At 44.6% G+C, this 18,653-nt stretch overlaps 1 protein-coding gene across 18 annotated transcripts in view; it reads right to left on the bottom strand.

Annotated features, from left to right (window-relative positions):
* The window catches only part of AAK1 (AP2 associated kinase 1), a 137,718-nt gene that overhangs the window by 28,743 nt on the left and 90,322 nt on the right, over positions 1-18,653 (bottom strand). For 10 of the 18 annotated variants that reach the window (XM_050939857.1, XM_050939850.1, XM_050939855.1 and 7 more), the window contains 4 exons: positions 16,391-16,620; positions 14,433-14,590; positions 12,810-12,926; positions 10,008-10,103 (listed from right to left, as the gene is read on the bottom strand). In XM_050939857.1, the coding sequence (XP_050795814.1) occupies positions 10,008-10,103; positions 12,810-12,926; positions 14,433-14,590; positions 16,391-16,620 (601 nt within the window). Of the gene's footprint in view, positions 1-8,114; positions 8,604-10,007; positions 10,104-12,809; positions 12,927-14,432; positions 14,591-16,390; positions 16,621-18,653 lie in introns of those variants that run through there. The other 8 variants (XM_050939854.1, XM_050939859.1, XM_050939861.1 and 5 more) reach the window with 4 other exon arrangements.

Below are 18,653 nucleotides of genomic sequence, written 5' to 3'. Positions count from 1 at the left end.
CAATAATTTTAGGAGACATGCAACCACAAACCGACTCATTGAAACATCTTCTGTTGATTATTGTGCTGTTAGTGAGTCTCTAGTCACTGGGTAGCTGTCTCCTGAGAGAACACTTGGCACTGTAGAGAGCCGGAGAACATTTTTCAAACAAAAACTTGGGGTTTTCTAGATGAAAGAAGGCCTTCCCCTACCCCTAAAAAGTGAAGCTATTCTCATCTTTCCCACACACCCCATCAAGTTTTAAAATTTTCCATGTAAATTTGATGAAAATCTTCAGTGGTTCTTTGCCATAATTTGTTGCCTGTTTTTAATTTCTTCTTTCATTGCCAACTTTGATGGGTCAGCATGGTCACTGAAGTGCTACTTTCTTATGAAAGCTGACATGCTTTTAAGAAGACTACATCCCTTCAGAGTAGAGCTTACAATCTAAGCTAGACAAAAGATGTACAGGGTAGGGAGCAGGGAAAGGAAGTTCGCTAGTAATGTGATTGCATGGACCTGTTTGTTCTAACTGAAAACAGACTGACTGAGATTTTCAAAAGCTCCCAAATGACTTAGTAGCTTTCAAGTGTGTGGGTGCATTTGAAGAGCCCTACCCAGGGTTTCTGTTTTATGTTGTACTCTGTCCAAAATCTAAGGATTGTGAGATGAAGCATGGTAACAGTAGAGGTGAAAGCCAATACCTGCAGCTTGGGGACCGAGCGAGGGCTGCTTAGCAAGTGACCTCCATGTAGACTGATCTATAGTTCTGCTTTAAGCAGCAGGAAGCGCTGCTATATTAAAGAGGTGCTTCTCTCTGACAGTTAGATTAGGGCAGTTTCTTTAAAATAACATGCTTATGAATAAACCACAAGCTTAGATTCTTGACATCAAGATCATCCAGCACAAACAGGTTCGTGAATTCAAACTCTTTAGAGTAACTTCACCAGGATGCATTTTTGACCACAGACACCAAAGAAAAATACATTAACAGAAGGAAATGATGTTTTAGCTTAGACTACTTCCCGTGCATTGATCTTAAGCGGCTGCAGTTCAACGGTAGGTTTGCCTAGAAACGCAGCGCTCCCTGCTCCTTTAGCCTCTCTAGTGATATTGAGTTGCCCTCCATCTAAGCAATAAAATAATTCAAGCTAAATGCTAGTTTTTATTTCAGACAGGAAAGTTACTTCATTGGAGCAGAATGGAGGTCACTTATTAATTGGGGGAGAAACCAGCAAGATCAGATAACAGCCGAAATTGGAAAGACCGTTGTGCATGAAGAGAGACAGAAGCATTTGCGGGGAAAAAATTACAATGGAGGTATCAGGGTCTCATTCCAGTATCTGTACAAACACAGTAGCCAAAGTATACCCAGTCTTCCACGTTAATTAATAAGGCTGCTTCTTGGGTAAGCAAATTTCATCCTCATCAAGACTTCCACATGTCTTAGGTTCCACATGTGACATGACAATCAATTGCCAAACACACTCCAGCTATACATAATGCTTAGCACTAGTTCTATCTTCCATTATATTGCATGGGATGGATTCTATAACCCCAGTTTTCTTTAAGCTATTGTGACAGATCTGTTACTCTCCTAACCGATAAAAATCTTCTCCTAGAAGATAAAATAAGGGAGAAATTTTCAAAGCTACAAATAGCAACTCCTGCTGACTTTCAGAGAGAGTTTAGTACTTCTTTGCCATCTGTGGTTTGGAAAAAACTACTCCTAAATCCCTGGGGGGGATCTTTCCAACACAGCTTGCACTAGTGTAACTAACATGTAAAGTCCATCTGTGCCTGTGTCACTTCTCAGGTTTTATCACTGAAGTGTGATTACTAAGGATACCCTTGAACAACTGCACAACTGGAACGGATATTGGAGTGGTGTTAGCTGTCATGCACACCTAATACAGGGTCCTCGTTTATAGGTGCAATGCAAGGAACCGGTGATAATTGAGAGCTTTCAATAGGCTGAGCTATCACCGATCTGTTTACCCATATTCCACTATGGAAATTAAGATTAGGTAGGGGCACGGATGAATTCACGGCCCGGCAATGTTCGCAAATACCAACTGGACGCTATGGGTTGGGTCTGTCTTCTGGCTACAGTTGCTGAGGGACTCCTAAAGGGTTTCTACACCATTCAACTCCTTGGATATTTACTACTGGACCTTCACATTTAGCTTCTGGCTAGAAGGCTTTTGCTGTCTTTTCTGGAGTTGAGCACTGTGCTCTCATCTCAGGATCCCCGCCCCACGATGGGCTTCCAAAGCTTGATGAACAGTCTACGTCAGGGGTTCTCAAACTGGGGGTCATGATCCATCAGGGGGTCACAAGGTTATTACGTGGAGGTAGTGAACTGTCAATCTCCACACCAAAACCTGCTTTGCATCCAGCATTTATAATAGTGTTAAATATATAAAAAAAAAAAAAAAAAAAAAGTGTTTTTAATTTTTAAGGGGAGAGGGGTCGCACTCATAGGTTTGCTGTGTGAAAGTGGTCACCAATACAAAAGTCTGAGAACCACTGGTCTAAGTCTTCCAATCACAGCGTAAGTGATTTTCATTAGCTTCAGCATAGGTCTGACTTGGTTATTTATTTTCTGGTTGGTTTCCGTGCTGCCAGTTTTCATTCCTGGTGGCAGGAGGGTGATTCTTAATGTCAGTGCGACTGGCCTTGCTTTTACATGACCAAGGCTGCTGGCTGGGTAAGCAAATTGTATCCTCAAGTCTTCATGCAAATCTTGCCAGAGTTGGACAAAGAATTAAAAAAAAACAAAAACAAAAACAAAAAAAAAAACCCTCACACATTTTAAGACCCTTTTTCTGGAGCTGCTGCAGGAAACTGAAATTAAGCAGTATTACTATTTACATATCATTTAAGCTAGTGACAACAGGCATTAAGGGGGTGAGGGCAGGGGAGAGAGACCATTTAAAGCTCCTGATTTGTTTCCTTTGGGTGTGAGGCAAGAAAACATGTTGCATAGAAAGCAGTTTGTCCACCAGTCACCTGCATTTGAGGACCCTGGCACAACATTTCAAAGGTGCTGAACACTGAAGTCAATGGGAGATGCTGGTTGCTCAATCTCTTTGACAGCGAGGTCACTTATTCAGCAGCTAAAACACCTGCTTCTCCTCTCACTCACATCAGTGTAAAATGGATACTGGAGCCCAGAGCAGTTGCAGACTTACATCAATTTAAGAGCAGAATCAGGCACCAAATATTGATTTGGGAACACAACATTAGAAAATTCAGCCTGAACAATTTGGCCTGTGTCCCCAAATCGATATCCGACCACGTGTATGCAAGTCAGGAACTTCAGGTCTGCAGTTAGTCCATTGGCATGAATCAGGGATTTTCCATCTGCAACTGCTGAAGGCAAATTTTTTTCAGGCTCGCAAATTGCATCCATGTTTGGTAATTTGACCCTGGAATGTCCTGGCCTAGCAGCCAGTTTAAAGAGTGCGGTTACAAAGCCCTAGGAATTAGAGAAGCAGATGGGCTTTTAACTAGAGCAGTCCATTAGGTAGAGAGTAAAGGAGGATTCGTAAGAGACTTTCAAACTAAGCAGGGAAGGAAGAAAAACCAAACCAAACCACACCACACTTTTCTACTATGGTCCACAACAGTTCAATATCACTCGGAACAATCAAGCTGCAACAATCTCAAAGCCAAGATCCCTATAGCCAGACATTGCACGCTACAGGAACGTTACTCACTCTCGTACCATGGAGGAAAAGCAAAAAGATAGATAATTCAATAGAGCACACAGCAGAGTCCTTTTCTTCTGGTGTCAACTGAGAAAGAAAAACAAGGTTGTAAAAATCCTGCCAAGTCAACTGTGACACCGGGGGTTGGAGGTGGGGTGGGGGGAACAACAGAAGTAAATAGAGTAGTCACTCAGGAAGATTTCTTCCTATTGATTAAAGTATTAAAGATGAAAGGAAAACTTCTAATTATTCAGCCTCAGAAGGCTCTGACTAATCAAAGGATGGGCCTGGACTTTAACGCTCCTAATGGAGTTTCTGCAGACCTGAATTAATATTGGATATTGCACAGTGGGGAAAAAAAAAGAAAAAAATAAAAAGAAAAAGAAATCCAGTGATATTTAAAAGAAAAAAAAAGATGTTTATGTTATAAGAAATTAGCAGGGTGAGGTGTAATAAATAGAAAGCAGTTCCTTAGCTATGGAAGGTGGTTTTTCAGTCTCCTAGTGGGCTTAGTACAGGTCACTAAGCTTTTAATGGGAACTGAGCATCCCAATCCCTTAAGCCTGACCTATACAGTGTTCGTACTGGTATAGTTATGTTGCTTGGGGGTGCAATTTCTCTACCAGAATAGTTACACTGGTATGAAGGTGCTTTACATCAATACATCCTATTCCCATACAGGAAAGGGAAATACGCTACTGCAGTAGAAAGCATCTTTATACAAAGAGTAAATGTGCCCACACTAGTGCAGCTGTACTGCCTTGTCGAACCAGGATAGTACTACCACATCTGTGTTTAGACAAGGCTTTAAGCAGCTTCGAAAGCCTGCTCTCTATGCTTTTGGCTCCAGTTTTGCCAACTCTAGCAAGTCTCATGATTCTTGGCCTTTTTTTCAGGCTCCTGGAGTCTTATAATTGCATGTCTCTCAACTCAAGGCTCAAAACCTAGATGGCAAATAAAGAAGAACCCAACATTTATTATTGTTTAAAAGTCTCAATTTTAAAGCCAATCCTGATTCTGTGCAATGGGGCGCATAACTCTTGATTTTTCCCCATACTGGGGTTGGCAGTACTGGGGGCCCAGACACAATTGCAATTCAGCTGCCAGCTAGCTGTATCGTCTCAGAACAGCGCTGATCACAAAGGTGAGACTGTTGCTTTGACACTCCTCTTGGGATAAGAGAACACTATGGAGGCGGGGGAAGGACAGACAGGGAAGAGAGCCTGTCTACTTATTTGAAAAAAGGCAGAAGACAATTGTGAAGAGTTAGCTGTAAGCCTTCAAGAACTATACGGTGGGTAATTTCTCTTTAAAAAGCAACACTTGCTGGGCCATATGGGAATCTTAAACACTGGGGATTCGATCCAGTTCTGCTCATGGATACAGATGGCACGTGTATTCTCTCTCTGCCAACTTTTCCCCAACCACTCTTGCCTATTTAGATTGTAAGCGCTTTGGGGCAGGGATTCTCTCCTACTATGTTTTCTATAGTACCTTGTACAACAGAACCCTGGTAGCAGTTGAGGCCTGTAGGCATTACTATAATGCAAATAAATATGTATCTAGGGGCAGAATTTAGTTTTGTGTCATTTTGAGGGGACGGGAGTTACTATATGAAATTAAAACTATGCCTTAAGAAAGAGTGGCAGGTTTGGGAAAAAACAAAAAAAACCCTCATTATCCTTTATGAATGGACAATACTCTTCTATTCCCAGGATAGAGGGTACTTAAGACTGAAGATAAAGGCTGAGGTCCATCAATGCTCACTATCTTGCAGTCACAAGAAGTCAACCAGGAGTAGAATGGGGAGGGGCGGGGGGGTGGGAGTGCAGCTCCCCCTTCTCTTATGTAAGCACAGGTATGCTACCCCTGCTCTCTCCACCTGGACTGTTCCTTGAGAACTCCGCCCCCTTGTTTCAATCTACTGTAACTACTGACCTGACCCTAACAGATCATTCAACTCCACAGAGGAAGGACAAAATATGCTAAGATCCCTGCCAATACAGCATGGCTGGGGGTGGGAAATTCATTTTGGAGGAGAAATTCGATTCAACCCATGCCTGTGAGTAAGAATTACCCTAGCTAAAGTTCTAGTTCCATTCATGCCCGCAAGAGACCACTGATAATCAGGTGACTGTGTATTTCAGTCCTGAATTACTATAGCTTGGATTGTGTCAGTATGACCCAACACACTGAATCTCTCACACTGATCACTGGGACCGGTCAAAATGTTTTGTTCAAACCACTGCCCTCCCTTGCAATGAAAGTAGCCTTAAAAAAAATTTGTTCCCCCAGAATTTTTTCATTCTTTTGATGACAAATAAACTCCAAAAGTATTCAGTTTCTATTTGATCACTTATTGTTTCCCCCTCACATGCCAGCATTCCTCTCTACCCTTTTTTCAGTGCCTAAATTGGGGGGAGGGGAGAACTAGAGAGAAAGGGGAAAATAACAAACTAACACAATTTGGAAAAGCATTTCAGTAGCCTCCTATTTCACATATTCATAAACGCATGTACATCTGGGTATGTGCATTCAGTAAAGATATGCATAAACATTCCAATATGCCCTAATATTGTGTGACTACGGAACTAAGGCCCTCATTCAGGTGCTTAAATGTAAGCACGTCCAGAAGTTTGTCCCTATTCAGCAAAGAATATGTGCTTAAAAAGGATTGTTCACATGCTTGAAATTAAGCATGCGCATAAGTACTTTGCTAAAGCAAGTCTTAAGGGCTGTTTCGGAACAGACCATTAGCAAAAAAGAGAAAGCTGCATACACTCAGACTGTATATACAGGTCACATGTAAAGAAACCGAAGTGAGGTTATTGCAGAGGAATTTTTTGTCCCCCAAATGAAGTAAAATCTACCTTCAAGTTTCATAACTCAGTTTAATTTATGGCTTCCAGACTATCGTGTGCAAAAATTCACTTCCAGTAATACAATGGCTACTTGTTCACCGTAAGCTAGATTTGTACTGATAGGAATCAAATAACCATACGCAGCAGAAAAATTAGCATTCTGATCAACCGCTCCATTATGATTAATCAGCAGTGAAGCCTGGAATAAGCTTATTAAGAAAAACTTGGCTCACTTCCCTACACAGGCACAAAGAAAAACCTTTTCAGCATGAATATTTCATTTTCCAGTATTTTAACAGATGTTTTGCTGTATTTTTATACCTTGCTTGCCAGCCTCTCTTACCAGTTACATTTCCATTAGTGATTGTGCAGAATAAAAAGGGACGTGTTAAAGATAATCAAATTTCCACTAGACTGTTGCTTTAATTTTTATCTCAGTTTCTCCACTGGACACTGTACCCCATTTTCCCTAGAACTATTCCTAATTTGAGGAAACATTCTTAATGGTAAGTTATTGAAACAAAAACAAACCCCCTCAATTAGGAGACTGGACATCTCTGTGGCTGATCCATGAAAGAGAAGAGAAGAGTACCCTACACTGGCTGTCTAAGGCCATATCTTCACTGCAGAGTTAACTCAAGTGATCAGAATTCAAGTTAACCATGCCCAGGCTGGAGCAGCTGCACTGCAAACTCCTACCCGATTTACTGGGTCCTCCCAGGTGCTGCATTCCCCAGTGTGTGTGTCGCTGGGACATCCGGGGGCACATCCCATTATTCACTGAGCTACAGTGAGCTGAGCCATGCTGTGATTCTTTCCCAGTGAATTGTGGGAGAACTTGTCTGTCATTCTGGGAACACAGAGAAATTGTGGCAAATTGCTGGGGGACTAGAAGGTCTCAAGCGGTTCAGCCTACATCCTCAATACAAAGTGGGCACAATCCAGCCCATGTGAAAGCAGTACTCAGACTCTAACCCTTAGCGGCTATGTCTACATAAACATTGAGGTGGTAATGTGGCTTGGGCTGGTATTGTCAAGCCCACCCCATCCCCAGACCCAAGCCACATCATCTACACAGCCCGAGCCTCACCAACAGATGTCTGTGGACTCAGGCTGGGAGGCTCATTTCCAGATACAGTGTAGACACCAGCCAGGCCAGCTAGTTTGGGTTTAAAGCACCACCCAACTCAAAGGAGAGAGTTTTGGGGGAGAATGGGAGGCGGATTAGGGGCGACATCTGAAGAAGCAGTGAAGTAGAGTTATTCCTGCAGCACAAGTGGTAGAGGCTCATACTTTCAGTGCTGAAGGCCTCCGATCAAAAATCTACTGGTGGACCAACCAACCAAGGTGGTTAAAACAAATATTCTACCGCTGACCAATATTTGCTGTACTCTCCCTCCTCCCCATCCCTTTCGGGAAAAAAATTAGCAGACATTAATTTAAAGCAAATATTTATCATCAAGTGGCTGTGCTCTCCAACTGACCCTCGCCAGAAAAGTTAAACTAATTCAGTACGAAGTACGTAACCAGACTCTCTTGCAGTCAAATAAGAAGTTCTAAAGCAATTTGTCCACACACATTTAAAGAGATTTATACACAAACAGATGCCTACAGGTAGCACAAGTCTGGCTCTATTTGACAAAAGGGACTCTATAAAACGGTTGTCTTCCAACTAGATGTATCCACTCCCCTCATGCCTAAGCCACCTATGCTTGGCAGACATGTTTTTGCAGGAAGTACTGCAGAGGCAATACAGGTATAGGAGAGCAAGCAGGGGTGTCCTGCCTGATGGATCTGTGACGTTCACAGCCAACTTCAAGTCCAGAATTCTCTTCACTGCTGACTTCAGAGACACGGGCAGCCATCTCCATTTTCAAATCATAGGACAAGTTTGTGCCGGAAGCAGAAAGAAAAAAATCCAGAAGCATGTGACCTGAGCAAATTTGCCATCTAAGTCAGAGAGAAGTAGTCACTGTAGTCTGAACGTAACTGTTCCAGTAGCTTGAGCACCAGATGCAGACCAGAGCATGCATCCTGCAAACACGTACACCTATAATTTCATACATGCATGCAATGGATTAGTGAAGGCTCTAGCTTTAAATATGCGCCACATATAGGGCTAGCACAGTCCAACAGATCAGAAACTACAGACAATCCCTCCTCTGATTATTGTCATCCAAGGGCAGGGTTGGAAGGCAATTTCCTTTTAATGGGTTCTATAAAGAGGCTTAAGAGCTGCCTGCAGCTAAGTCTACCAATGCTGCTTGCTGCATGGAAATTCAATAAGTAATACGAAAAAGAGCTGGCTCAGCATGCTAGCCCCTGCCATTTGTGTTGTGCGTACTGGGCAGGGAGTTTAGCAACTGCTTCAGGCTGACAGGCCAAGAAAGAAAAATGCTTCCAATAGCATTTGGAAAAAAAGTAAAACACAAGGGGATCCCCTAATAGAATGGAGTATCATCTCTTGATGTGTGCTCATTTAAGAGAGGTAGGGTTTGGGGAAGTATTTATTTCTGTTCCAGCATTAAGATTGCATAGCCCAAAATTTAAGCCCTGAAAGTGACTTAAAAGAACGAGCTGTCACTGCTTGAGCTGTAGTCAGGGCTGGCTCCATGCCCCAGCATGCCAAGCGCGTGCTTGGGGCGGCATGCTGCGGGGGGCGCTCTGCCGGTTGCCGGGAGGGCGGCAGGCAGCTCCGGTGGACCTCCTGCAGGTGTGCCTGCAGAGGGTCCGCTAGTCCCGCAGCTCCGGTGGAGCACCCACAGGCACGTCTGCGGGAGGTCCACCAGAGCTGCGGGACCGGCGTGCCGCCGAGCGCTCCCCGCGGCGTGTCGCCGTGCTTGGGGCAGCGAAATGGCTAGAGCCGGCCCTGGCTGTAGAGCCAGGATCTGTAGTTGGGCCCTGTAACAGCCTTGCATCCTCTGTGGATTGGGCAGAGACAGGGATCTAGAATACAGACTGACCAGTGGGTGACACAGAAACCAAGGGTAACATTTTTACAGCAGAACTAGTGCTAACCAACAAGCCAAAAAAAACCCAAAACACACGACTGTCTTGTGGAGAAGGTTCGAGTTTAATATCTAGAAATCTGAGATGGCTCTAAAATATCCTTAAAAAGTATTATTAAATACCAGAGTATTCTTTAAATTATTGTACACGCTGAACCCTTGAAATACGTTAGAGAAAAATTCCATTATTATTATTAGTAGTAATATCATCTCAATAGCACCCAAGGATTGAATCAGGAATGAGAACTCCATTGTGCTAGGGGATGTATATCCATTCCCCCACACCTACCCCCGTCCCCAGGCCCATTTCCAAAAGCTGAGAAGCATCTGTCACTCAATAAATCCTACAGCCTTTTGATATAGGCCCCAATTTTCAAGTTTCCCCAAGGCACAAATCGGAAAGTGACAAATATTGATATTAAAACTGCACATTCTGTTCTGGTTACCTGGTGTGTCGGATAACGGAAGAGGAATAAAAGGATCAGGCACAGCCAGAAGCGGAGGGCTAGTGTCCAGACTCAGGATGTCTTTTGTTTTTTCAGCTGGACAGGCAGTGAGAAACGAGAGGAGAGAAAGAAAAATATGTCAAGCAGAAAAGATGCAGCACTGAGACAGATAGATCTTAAGAGATTTAAGCCATGCCTAGGGAAACAAGCTTATTTTGTTATAGAAAAAAGTTCGTAATAAGACCACTATTGAGCAGATCCATTGTGCTTTTAATCTATACATCTCAAAGTGCTTTTCAAAGGAGGTACTATTATCCCCATTTTACAGGTGGGAAACTGAGGCACAGAGCAATGAAGTGACTTGCCCAAGGTCACTCAGCATCAGAGCTGGGAATAGAACCCTGGTCTGCTGAACCCCAAATCCAGTGCCAAAACCACGGAACCGGACTGCTTCGCCCCGGCCCTGAATTCGCATTATGATGCCATCATATGCTTCTCACGCACTGAGAAATGCAAGCAAATTCACTAGCACTCCATCATTAGCACTCAAGAGCAAAGAAGGAGAAGGGATGGAGGTTTCCCATCCCGGTGCAAGCACCAACAAAACTTCTGAGAGGTATGCCCAAAACAAAACAGATCTTAGTGCAGGGAAGAGCCTATGGAGGTAGGAAACTTAGAGTGCAAAAGTCAAAAGAGATCCACAGAACAATGCCAATTCTTTATTTGTATTGTAGTAGCCCACATCAGGGCTGTACAAACAGAAAGCATGGAGAGTTTCTGCCCTGAAGAGTTTACATTCTATGGATCGAAAACAAAAAGGTGGGAGAAGGGAAGTTATTATCCAAATTGTACTGATGGAAGAAATGAAGTCAAGAGAGAAAATCACCCAATATCTGCGCAGCAGCAGAGCTGGGAATTAAACCAAGGTCTCCTGAGTCCCAGTTCAGTGCTTTACCCATAAGACCCTGCTTCCTCTTGTAATATTAATACTAAGTTTGTTTACAGCACTTTTCAACCAAGACTTTCCAAAGATGTAGAGAAGACATTGAGTCAACACCTCCCAACCCTTCAAAGCGGGAGAATATTACACTCATACCTGTGTTCAGAGGGCTGCGCAAGCTACAGCATCAAGGGAAAAAATGTCTATGAGCTTTTGACCCCAGGGGAATTAAGGACACGGCCTTACAGGATGTGTGTTAGGGCATTTAAACAATAAATGTAGAGGGCCAGCACCTCAATTGGTATAAATTGGCATTTCTCTATTAAAGTCGATGCAGCAACATTCATTGACATCAGCGGCAAGTCTGACCCAGATTGTGTCGAGTGGCTACAGAAAGTTAACTCACTAAAGCGTCTTCCAGTTATTCCGCAGCTCTCTAGCTAGTGGGTACAAGCCACTGCAAAGCTACTGAGCTCTATTATAAGCTTCTCTAAGTTCTACTTCTATTTAGAAACCATCTTAAATTCGATCTCTGTGTTTTCTTCCTCCTGAGTAATTAAGATTCTCAGGTGATCTAAAGTCTGACCCAGCCCCATAACCTGGTTCTCCCATTAGTACATTCCACGTGCTCACAGCAAGGGAGGTTTAGGTTACATATCAGGAAAGTCTTCCAACTAGAAGTATCACAGAAGATTAGGATTGGAAGAGACCTCAGGAGGTATCTAGTCCAATCCCCTGCTCAAAGCAGGACCAACCTCAACTAAATCATCCCAGCCAGGGCTTTGTCAAGCCTGACCTTAAAAACCTCTAAGGAAGGAGATTCCACCACCTCCCTAGGTAACCCATTCCAGTGCTTCACCACCCTCCTAGTGAAATAGTGTTTGCTAATATCCAGCCTAGACCTCCCCCAGTGCAACTTGAGACCATTGCTCCTTGTTTGGTCATCTGCCACCACCGAGAACAGCCAAGCTCCACCCTCTTTGGAACCCCCCTTCAGATAGCTGAAGGCTGCTATCAAATCCCCCCCTCACTCTTCTCTTCTGAGGACTTAACAATCCCAGCTCCCTCAGACTCTCCTTGTAAGTCATGTGCCTCAGCCTCCTAATCGTTTTTGTTGCCCTCTGCTGGACTCTCTCCAATTTGTCCACATCATTTCTGTAGTGTATATGGAAGCACTGGAACAGGTTACCATGGGCGGTTGTGAAATCTCAGTCACTGAAGGTTTTTAATGACAGGATTAAACTAACACCCCTCAGGGATGATCTAGGTAGATTTAGTCCTGCCTCAGCATGGAGGGGACAGGCTAGATCACCTCTGAAGGTCTCTTTCAGCCCTATATTTCTATGATTCTATATCCCATCATAGCCACTCAAAAGTGGAATCACCTGGCACATCAAAGAGTCAGGCAAGTTTTGACCAGCAAATTCCCCTGGCCCCATCCATTCCAGACTACGTCTTTGAGTGCAGAACATCTACTGTATGATGCATGATGGTTAGTAGGGAGAGGCTGACTTTCCTATAGACTTTAAGGGATTTATTCAGTGTCTAACTTCCCCAAAGAGCTACCTCACAGCATCCATTCATTCTGGTCTATTAGCCACCTGAGATGAACTAAACAGGTTTCCCAGGCGGAAGTCTTTCATTACAGGGCATCTCTCAGTACATGTGTCCCTCCTGCCATCCTTTTTCAATTAAGGTATCACGTCTGTCCTGTATTTGCTATTGGAGATACCCAAAGAGGCGACTGGCTGAAGAAATAAGGTCAGTCAAATGGATCTGGGCCTCCAGAGGGCTGTGGAGAAGCCATGACCACCTGTATTATCTCAAAGTGAGGCTCTTTCAGGGTATGCTCACATGCTTACCTGATGCAGCTGTAAAGGAAGAAGAACTGAAAGCATCTGCCTGTGTTGTAGAGGGAGCTGGTTGAAAGCCTGGAATCAAGTTCTCTGTGGAGCTGCCAAGCTTTTCTGGAGGTTTACCTGAAATTCCAGAATGTCGGGTTACACTCAACAGTAGATTGATCCCATTTTGAAGCTGATTTACTTTTCTCTATTTAAACAGCTTTAAAATACCATGGCAGAACATTTTTACTTATACTTCTTGCAAGCCATCATTCATAGACTCATAGAAGATAGGGTTGGAAGGGACCTCAGGAGATCATCTAGTCCAACCCCCTGCTCAAAGCAGGACCAATTCCCAACTAAATCATCCCAGTCAGGGCTTTGTCAAGCCTGACCTTGAAAACCTTTAAGGAAGGAGATTCCACCACCACCCTAAGAACCCATTCCAGTGCTTCATCACCCTCCTAGTTAAAAAGTTTTTCCTAATATCCAAATTAAACCTCCCGCACTGCAACTTGAGATCATTACTCCTTGTTCTCTCATCTGCTACCACTGAGAACAGTCTAGATCCATCCCCTTTGGAACCCTCTTTCAGATAGTTGAAGGCTGCAATCAAATCCTCCCTCATTCTTCTCTTTGGCAGACTAAACAATCCCAGTTTCCTCAGCTTCTCCTCATAAAGTCATGTGCTCCAGCCCCCTAACCATTTTGGTTGCCCTCAGCTGGACTCTTTCCAATTTTTCCACATCCTTTTTGTAGTGTGGGGCCCAAAACTGGACACAATACTCCAGATGAGGCCTCACCAATGTTGAGTGGAGGAGAATGATCACATCCCTCAATCTGCTGGCAATGTCCCTACTTATACAGCCCAAAATGCCATTAGTCTTCTTGGCAACAAGGACACACTGTTGACTCATATCCAGCTTCTCGTCCACTGTAACCCCTAGGTCCTTTTCTGCAGAACAACTGCCAAGCCACTTGGTCCCTAGTCTGTAGCAGTGCATGGGATTCTTTCATCCTAAGTGCAGGACTCTGCACTTATCCTTGTTGAACTTCCAATTTCTTTTGGCCCAATCCTCTAATTTATCTAGGTCCCTCTGTATCCTATCCCTGCCCTCCAGCATATCTACCACTCCTCCCAGTTTAGTGCCATCTGCAAACTTGCTGAGGGTGCAGTCCACGCCGTCCTCCAGATCATTAATGAAGCAATGTAACTTTATCTGCGTATTGCAGATCTGTATGCAGCAATGTAATGCATATACTGTGGTAGGCTTATCAGGGCCAAGAGCCTACCCACCTTACTCATAAGGAGCACTACATTAAGCCTCGAGTGTTCTCCCTGACCTCACTGAGAGGAAGGCACTAGCAGAGGTGAGCAGGGGTGGCAGATAAACATTACATCCTTGAAGGTTTGTGCAGGATGCCACATGCCCAATAAAAGTAAGAGACAAAGCTACTGGATGCACAATGTTAACAGGTTAATTCCGCGGGTTCTCACACTCACAAGAACTCTCTGTAACTGGAACATTTCAGAAGCCTCTAGCTGCTGTCATCCCGCCACCATTACGCCATTCCTGCTTTCCCAGATCCAGAAGGGAGCAACACCAGTCGCTAGCTGATGCTGAAGCTCTCTGGTAAACTCACCGTCGCTCAGTTTTGCAAAGTCCTTGTTCAGCAGCTCCTCCGCTGTGAGTTTGGAGAAGTTATCATCATCGAACGGGTTCCACGTGGAGACATCCGGTGGATTGTAGACATTCTGCTGTGAGGTCCTAGGGGAGCCAGACGGTGTCGTGGATGCAGACCTAGAAGCATCCCACCCAATGAAAAACCATGAACGTTAGTAACCAGGCAAGTCAACTGGAAATTTCCTGAGCGCAACTGGATGAAGGGGTTGCTTGAGATGGTGGGGGGCAGGGCTCAACAGCCCTGGGGCTCACTTCCAGTTTATGTCTTGTGTTACAGCACCTGCTTCAACCAGCCACCAGCAGTGGCCAGGAAGGGATTTTTTAGTCTACTAGCGGTCTCCTTTTCATTGGTGGGTTTAGTGAGGAGGTGCTGGGTGGTATTGGTGGCTTACGACATACATAAGAAGATCAGCTAGAGAACCTAGTGCTCCCTTCTAGCCTTAAACTCTGACTCCCTGCAATGGAGGAGGGACCAGCTGATCATAATGGTTCCTTCTGGCCTTAACATCTATGAACTTCTTGCACAAGCTGCTTTTCTTTTCTTTTAACCCCCATTATGCACGTCCCCCAACCCAAGTCACAAGCAGGTCCCAGATAACCTTCATAGGAACCGGTATTAATCTGGTATCCTGGAAATAGCCAAGAGACCATAAAATAAGGGGTGGGAGGGAACAGGGCATTGAACCAACAGCTGCATGGTGGGTGCTGGTGGTGGGCGTGGAGGGGTTGGGGAAGACGGGCAAACAACAAAGTAAACGAAATGGTGAGAGCCAAGCACTCCCATGTACTCCAGGGGTTGCACTTACACTGTTCTATTTAGAATTCAGGGATGCAGGGACTGGGTTCTTCTGACCTGTCAGTGTAGTGCCTAGTGTACTACTCGCACCGGGGACACAAATAGACACGTATTAGGGCCGTTGTGCAGCTAGAGCAGAGGTTTTCAAACCGTGGGGGGGACACGGAGGAACATTTGGAGGGTGAGCAGCAATGCCTGGAAGTATGTGCCAACCCCACATGGCAGGGAGGGTGCGCAAACTCCACCCCTCGACTCACCTCAGCAGGCCAGCATCAACATCTGCCATGGCCAAACGGATTTCCGCTCCTGGCAGTCTCTGCACCCAGAGACCATCACACGCGCCTTCCCCCACCCTGAAAACCCGAGGGGGGAGGGGCAGTAATTGGCCCTGCCCTAGTAGGGCAGCCTGGCCCACTGCAGAAGAAACCTTGGCAGTGCCAGTCAGTCAGTATCTGTGTACTTGAAACTTCCCGGCGTAGGTAAATTAAAGCGGCGTTAAGGTCTCCATTAGGTGTATGAGTAGGCTATCAAGTATACTTTTGTATGTGTCTATTTTTGTCTAGGTTTGGGGGGTTCAAACAAAAATCGTAGCTCGAAAGGGGGAGGGGGCGCTCAGCTTAAGACGTCTGCAAACCGCTGAGTTGGGAACCCTGTCGAAATGCCATATTGCAACATGCAATAAAAGACCGTATCCAACAGGCCATGTGGAAACCTCCCGATTTTACTTGTTTGATGGTATGGATGAAACAGAGCAGATTCTTTGGGAGAAGCATTGCTGCATGTGCCATGTTCATAATATCAAAGGATTGCTGGGGGTCCCGTGCAAAGCAAGAGCCAGGGGCTACTGGTAACCTTCTTGCCCACCGTGTAGTCCATAGGGGGTGGGGGGGCCCAGTTTGCTTGGCACATTGAGAGAGCAGAAGCAGTTGGAATTTTTTTATTTTCTAGGCAAGGAAGAGGCTTTGGGAAGGCTTTTGGGTACGGTGGTTGGGGGCGGGGGTACCAAACTGGGGTCCCAGATGGGCTGACTTAATCTCACCTTTCTGGGCATTCCACTCAAGAGCAGGGCAAACGGCATCTCCCCTCCCTCCGTACCCATCATAAAATGAACAGCCACCTACTTGGACTTGTTGAGACTGGCTTCGGCAGCAGCCGCCTGCAGGAGCTGGGTAGATTTGCTGACTGGGACCCCAAAAACCGCGCTGTGCGTCACGTCACTCAGAATCCTCCTGTGTCCCGCGCGCTGCGTCTTGGGGGAGGACGGAGGGGTGAGGGAGCCCAGCTTTTGCCCCTGAACAGCTGAAGGCGGTGTCGTTTGAGGCTTTTGCTGTTGCCTTATTGGGGCCTGCTTCTAGGAAGGGAAGCAAGTGTATAAGCTACTCATCCACAAACAATGGCTGGGTTTGAAGAATTACTGTACTTCAAGGCCCTGACCTCACGCAGCATAATGGAGCAGGGGAAAACTGAAAAAGAGCCTCACTGACCTACAGTATTAGGGTCTCGTTTAGACATAATCGCAAGCGACACTTTCCTGAGCTGCGCTGGAGCTCTGGGAGGGAAGATGGATTTGGTGTGTGCTGCTAAAAGAGAAACAGCAGCCACCACATAACCAGATATCATGGTTCACAGCCAGGGCAGAAAAAATTCACACTAGAGAGGCCAGAAGTCTTGTCGGCTGGATGGACGGGTTAGAGGTTGTAGCGGGACAGGATTAAGGAGCAGAATATCTGAGAGTGTTAGCTGTTTAAAAGCGGTTGGATCCTCATGGATTTAATGGGATTTCCACAGAAGCCTTGGATCTAATAGTTTCTTCACAGCTCAGGATACAAATTTCTTCCAAAATACAAGCTAGCCACATGCTTCAGTTGATTTGGGCTGGTTGTGTACAGTTTCAAGCTCCCATTTTCGATACAAAATTGGAGACAAGATGAGTCAACTCTGAAGCCTTTGAAATAAGAATTTTAAAATGTTTCACAAAACTAGTTTTGTTTTTTGACCGCATCACTCCTGCGAGATACATATATATGTACACCCACCAAAAAGATTATGATGTTCAATAATAGCACGATCTGTCACCACTTGGTTTTTAAGTCAACCTGACAAGTGTGATTTCACAATCCAGCTGTAGCTCAATCCCGATTTTAGAATGGAAAAACTGGGGTGTGGAAAGAGATGGGAAGTCTATTTTATTTCCCAAGCCTGGGCATTTCTTTTCTGCCTCTGCTCCAGTATGCAGCAGCATCTTGGTCCATTTTCAATGAGGAAAGAGACATTTCCCTCTTTGTTCCTCCGGAACAAAAAAACAAAACAAAAAACAAAAAAGAACACACCCAGCATGGAGTTTGATTGCTGCATGGTCACGTGCTCAGAGTGGCAGAGGAAGGCAATCAAGAGCAAACTTTTCCTTCATCTGCTTCATTTTAAGCATAGTATCGCACTGCAGTGAGAAGTGAGCTGGTCTTGACCATTTCCAATACAGGTCACAGAGAAACACAGTGTGTTCAGGGAGGGACAGGTTGTACTGGAATCTCGGCAGAAACGTATATGGCTTGTAATATACAAAAAATTATGCAACATGAAAAGGTCTTGGCAGGGCCAAACCTGGTGTTCTCTGCTGAGAGAACCTGCTATGGAGAGATGTCGTCTCACTGCTCATTTTTTAAATGAGACAATTAATGCTTTTTCCTGGTTTCTGTAGAAATGGGAACTGCACTGCATGCGTCAGTTGTGATTCACCTTTTTGGGGATGGAGGGAATTTTCATGCTGTGTTGTTTTATTAAAGTAAGATGATTTTCACATAATTGAGTTGTGTCAAAGGATCTCCAGGCACCTTCAGAAAGGCTCTTTAATAAGTCTCAGGAATTTTCTCCTGTAAGGGGAGTGGAATCTTTCATAGATTACAAAGCCAGAAGGGACCATTGTGATCATCTAGTCTGACCTCCTGTATAACACAGGCCAGAGAATGCCTCCAAAATAATTCCGAGAGCAGCTTATATATTTATCCATATCCATCCAACCTTGATTTAAAAAATTGCCAGTAGTAGGGAATCTACTAAACGTGACCCTGAGTAAACTGTTCCGACGGTTAATTACTCACACTGTTAAAAATGTATGCTGTATTTCCAATCTGAACGTGTTTAACTTCAACTCCCAGCCAGTGGATTGTGTTATATCTTTCTCTGCTAGATAATAATGGGTCTGATCCAAAGCCCATTCAAATTTCAATTGTCAAACTCCTCACTGATTTTGGATCAGACCCACATAGGGGGCAAAAAGCTAATGCACCTTGCCCAAGGTTACCTAGCAAATTCAGGAAAACAATATCTGTGACTGTGTCCCCTATTCAATGTCCAGCTAAACATGAAAATTAGACACATAGGTAA

The sequence above is a fragment of the Gopherus flavomarginatus genome, chromosome 2, assembly GCF_025201925.1.
Source record: "Gopherus flavomarginatus isolate rGopFla2 chromosome 2, rGopFla2.mat.asm, whole genome shotgun sequence".
Taxonomy (NCBI): domain Eukaryota; kingdom Metazoa; phylum Chordata; order Testudines; family Testudinidae; genus Gopherus; species Gopherus flavomarginatus.
This window is presented reverse-complemented; position numbering and strand designations above follow the sequence as displayed.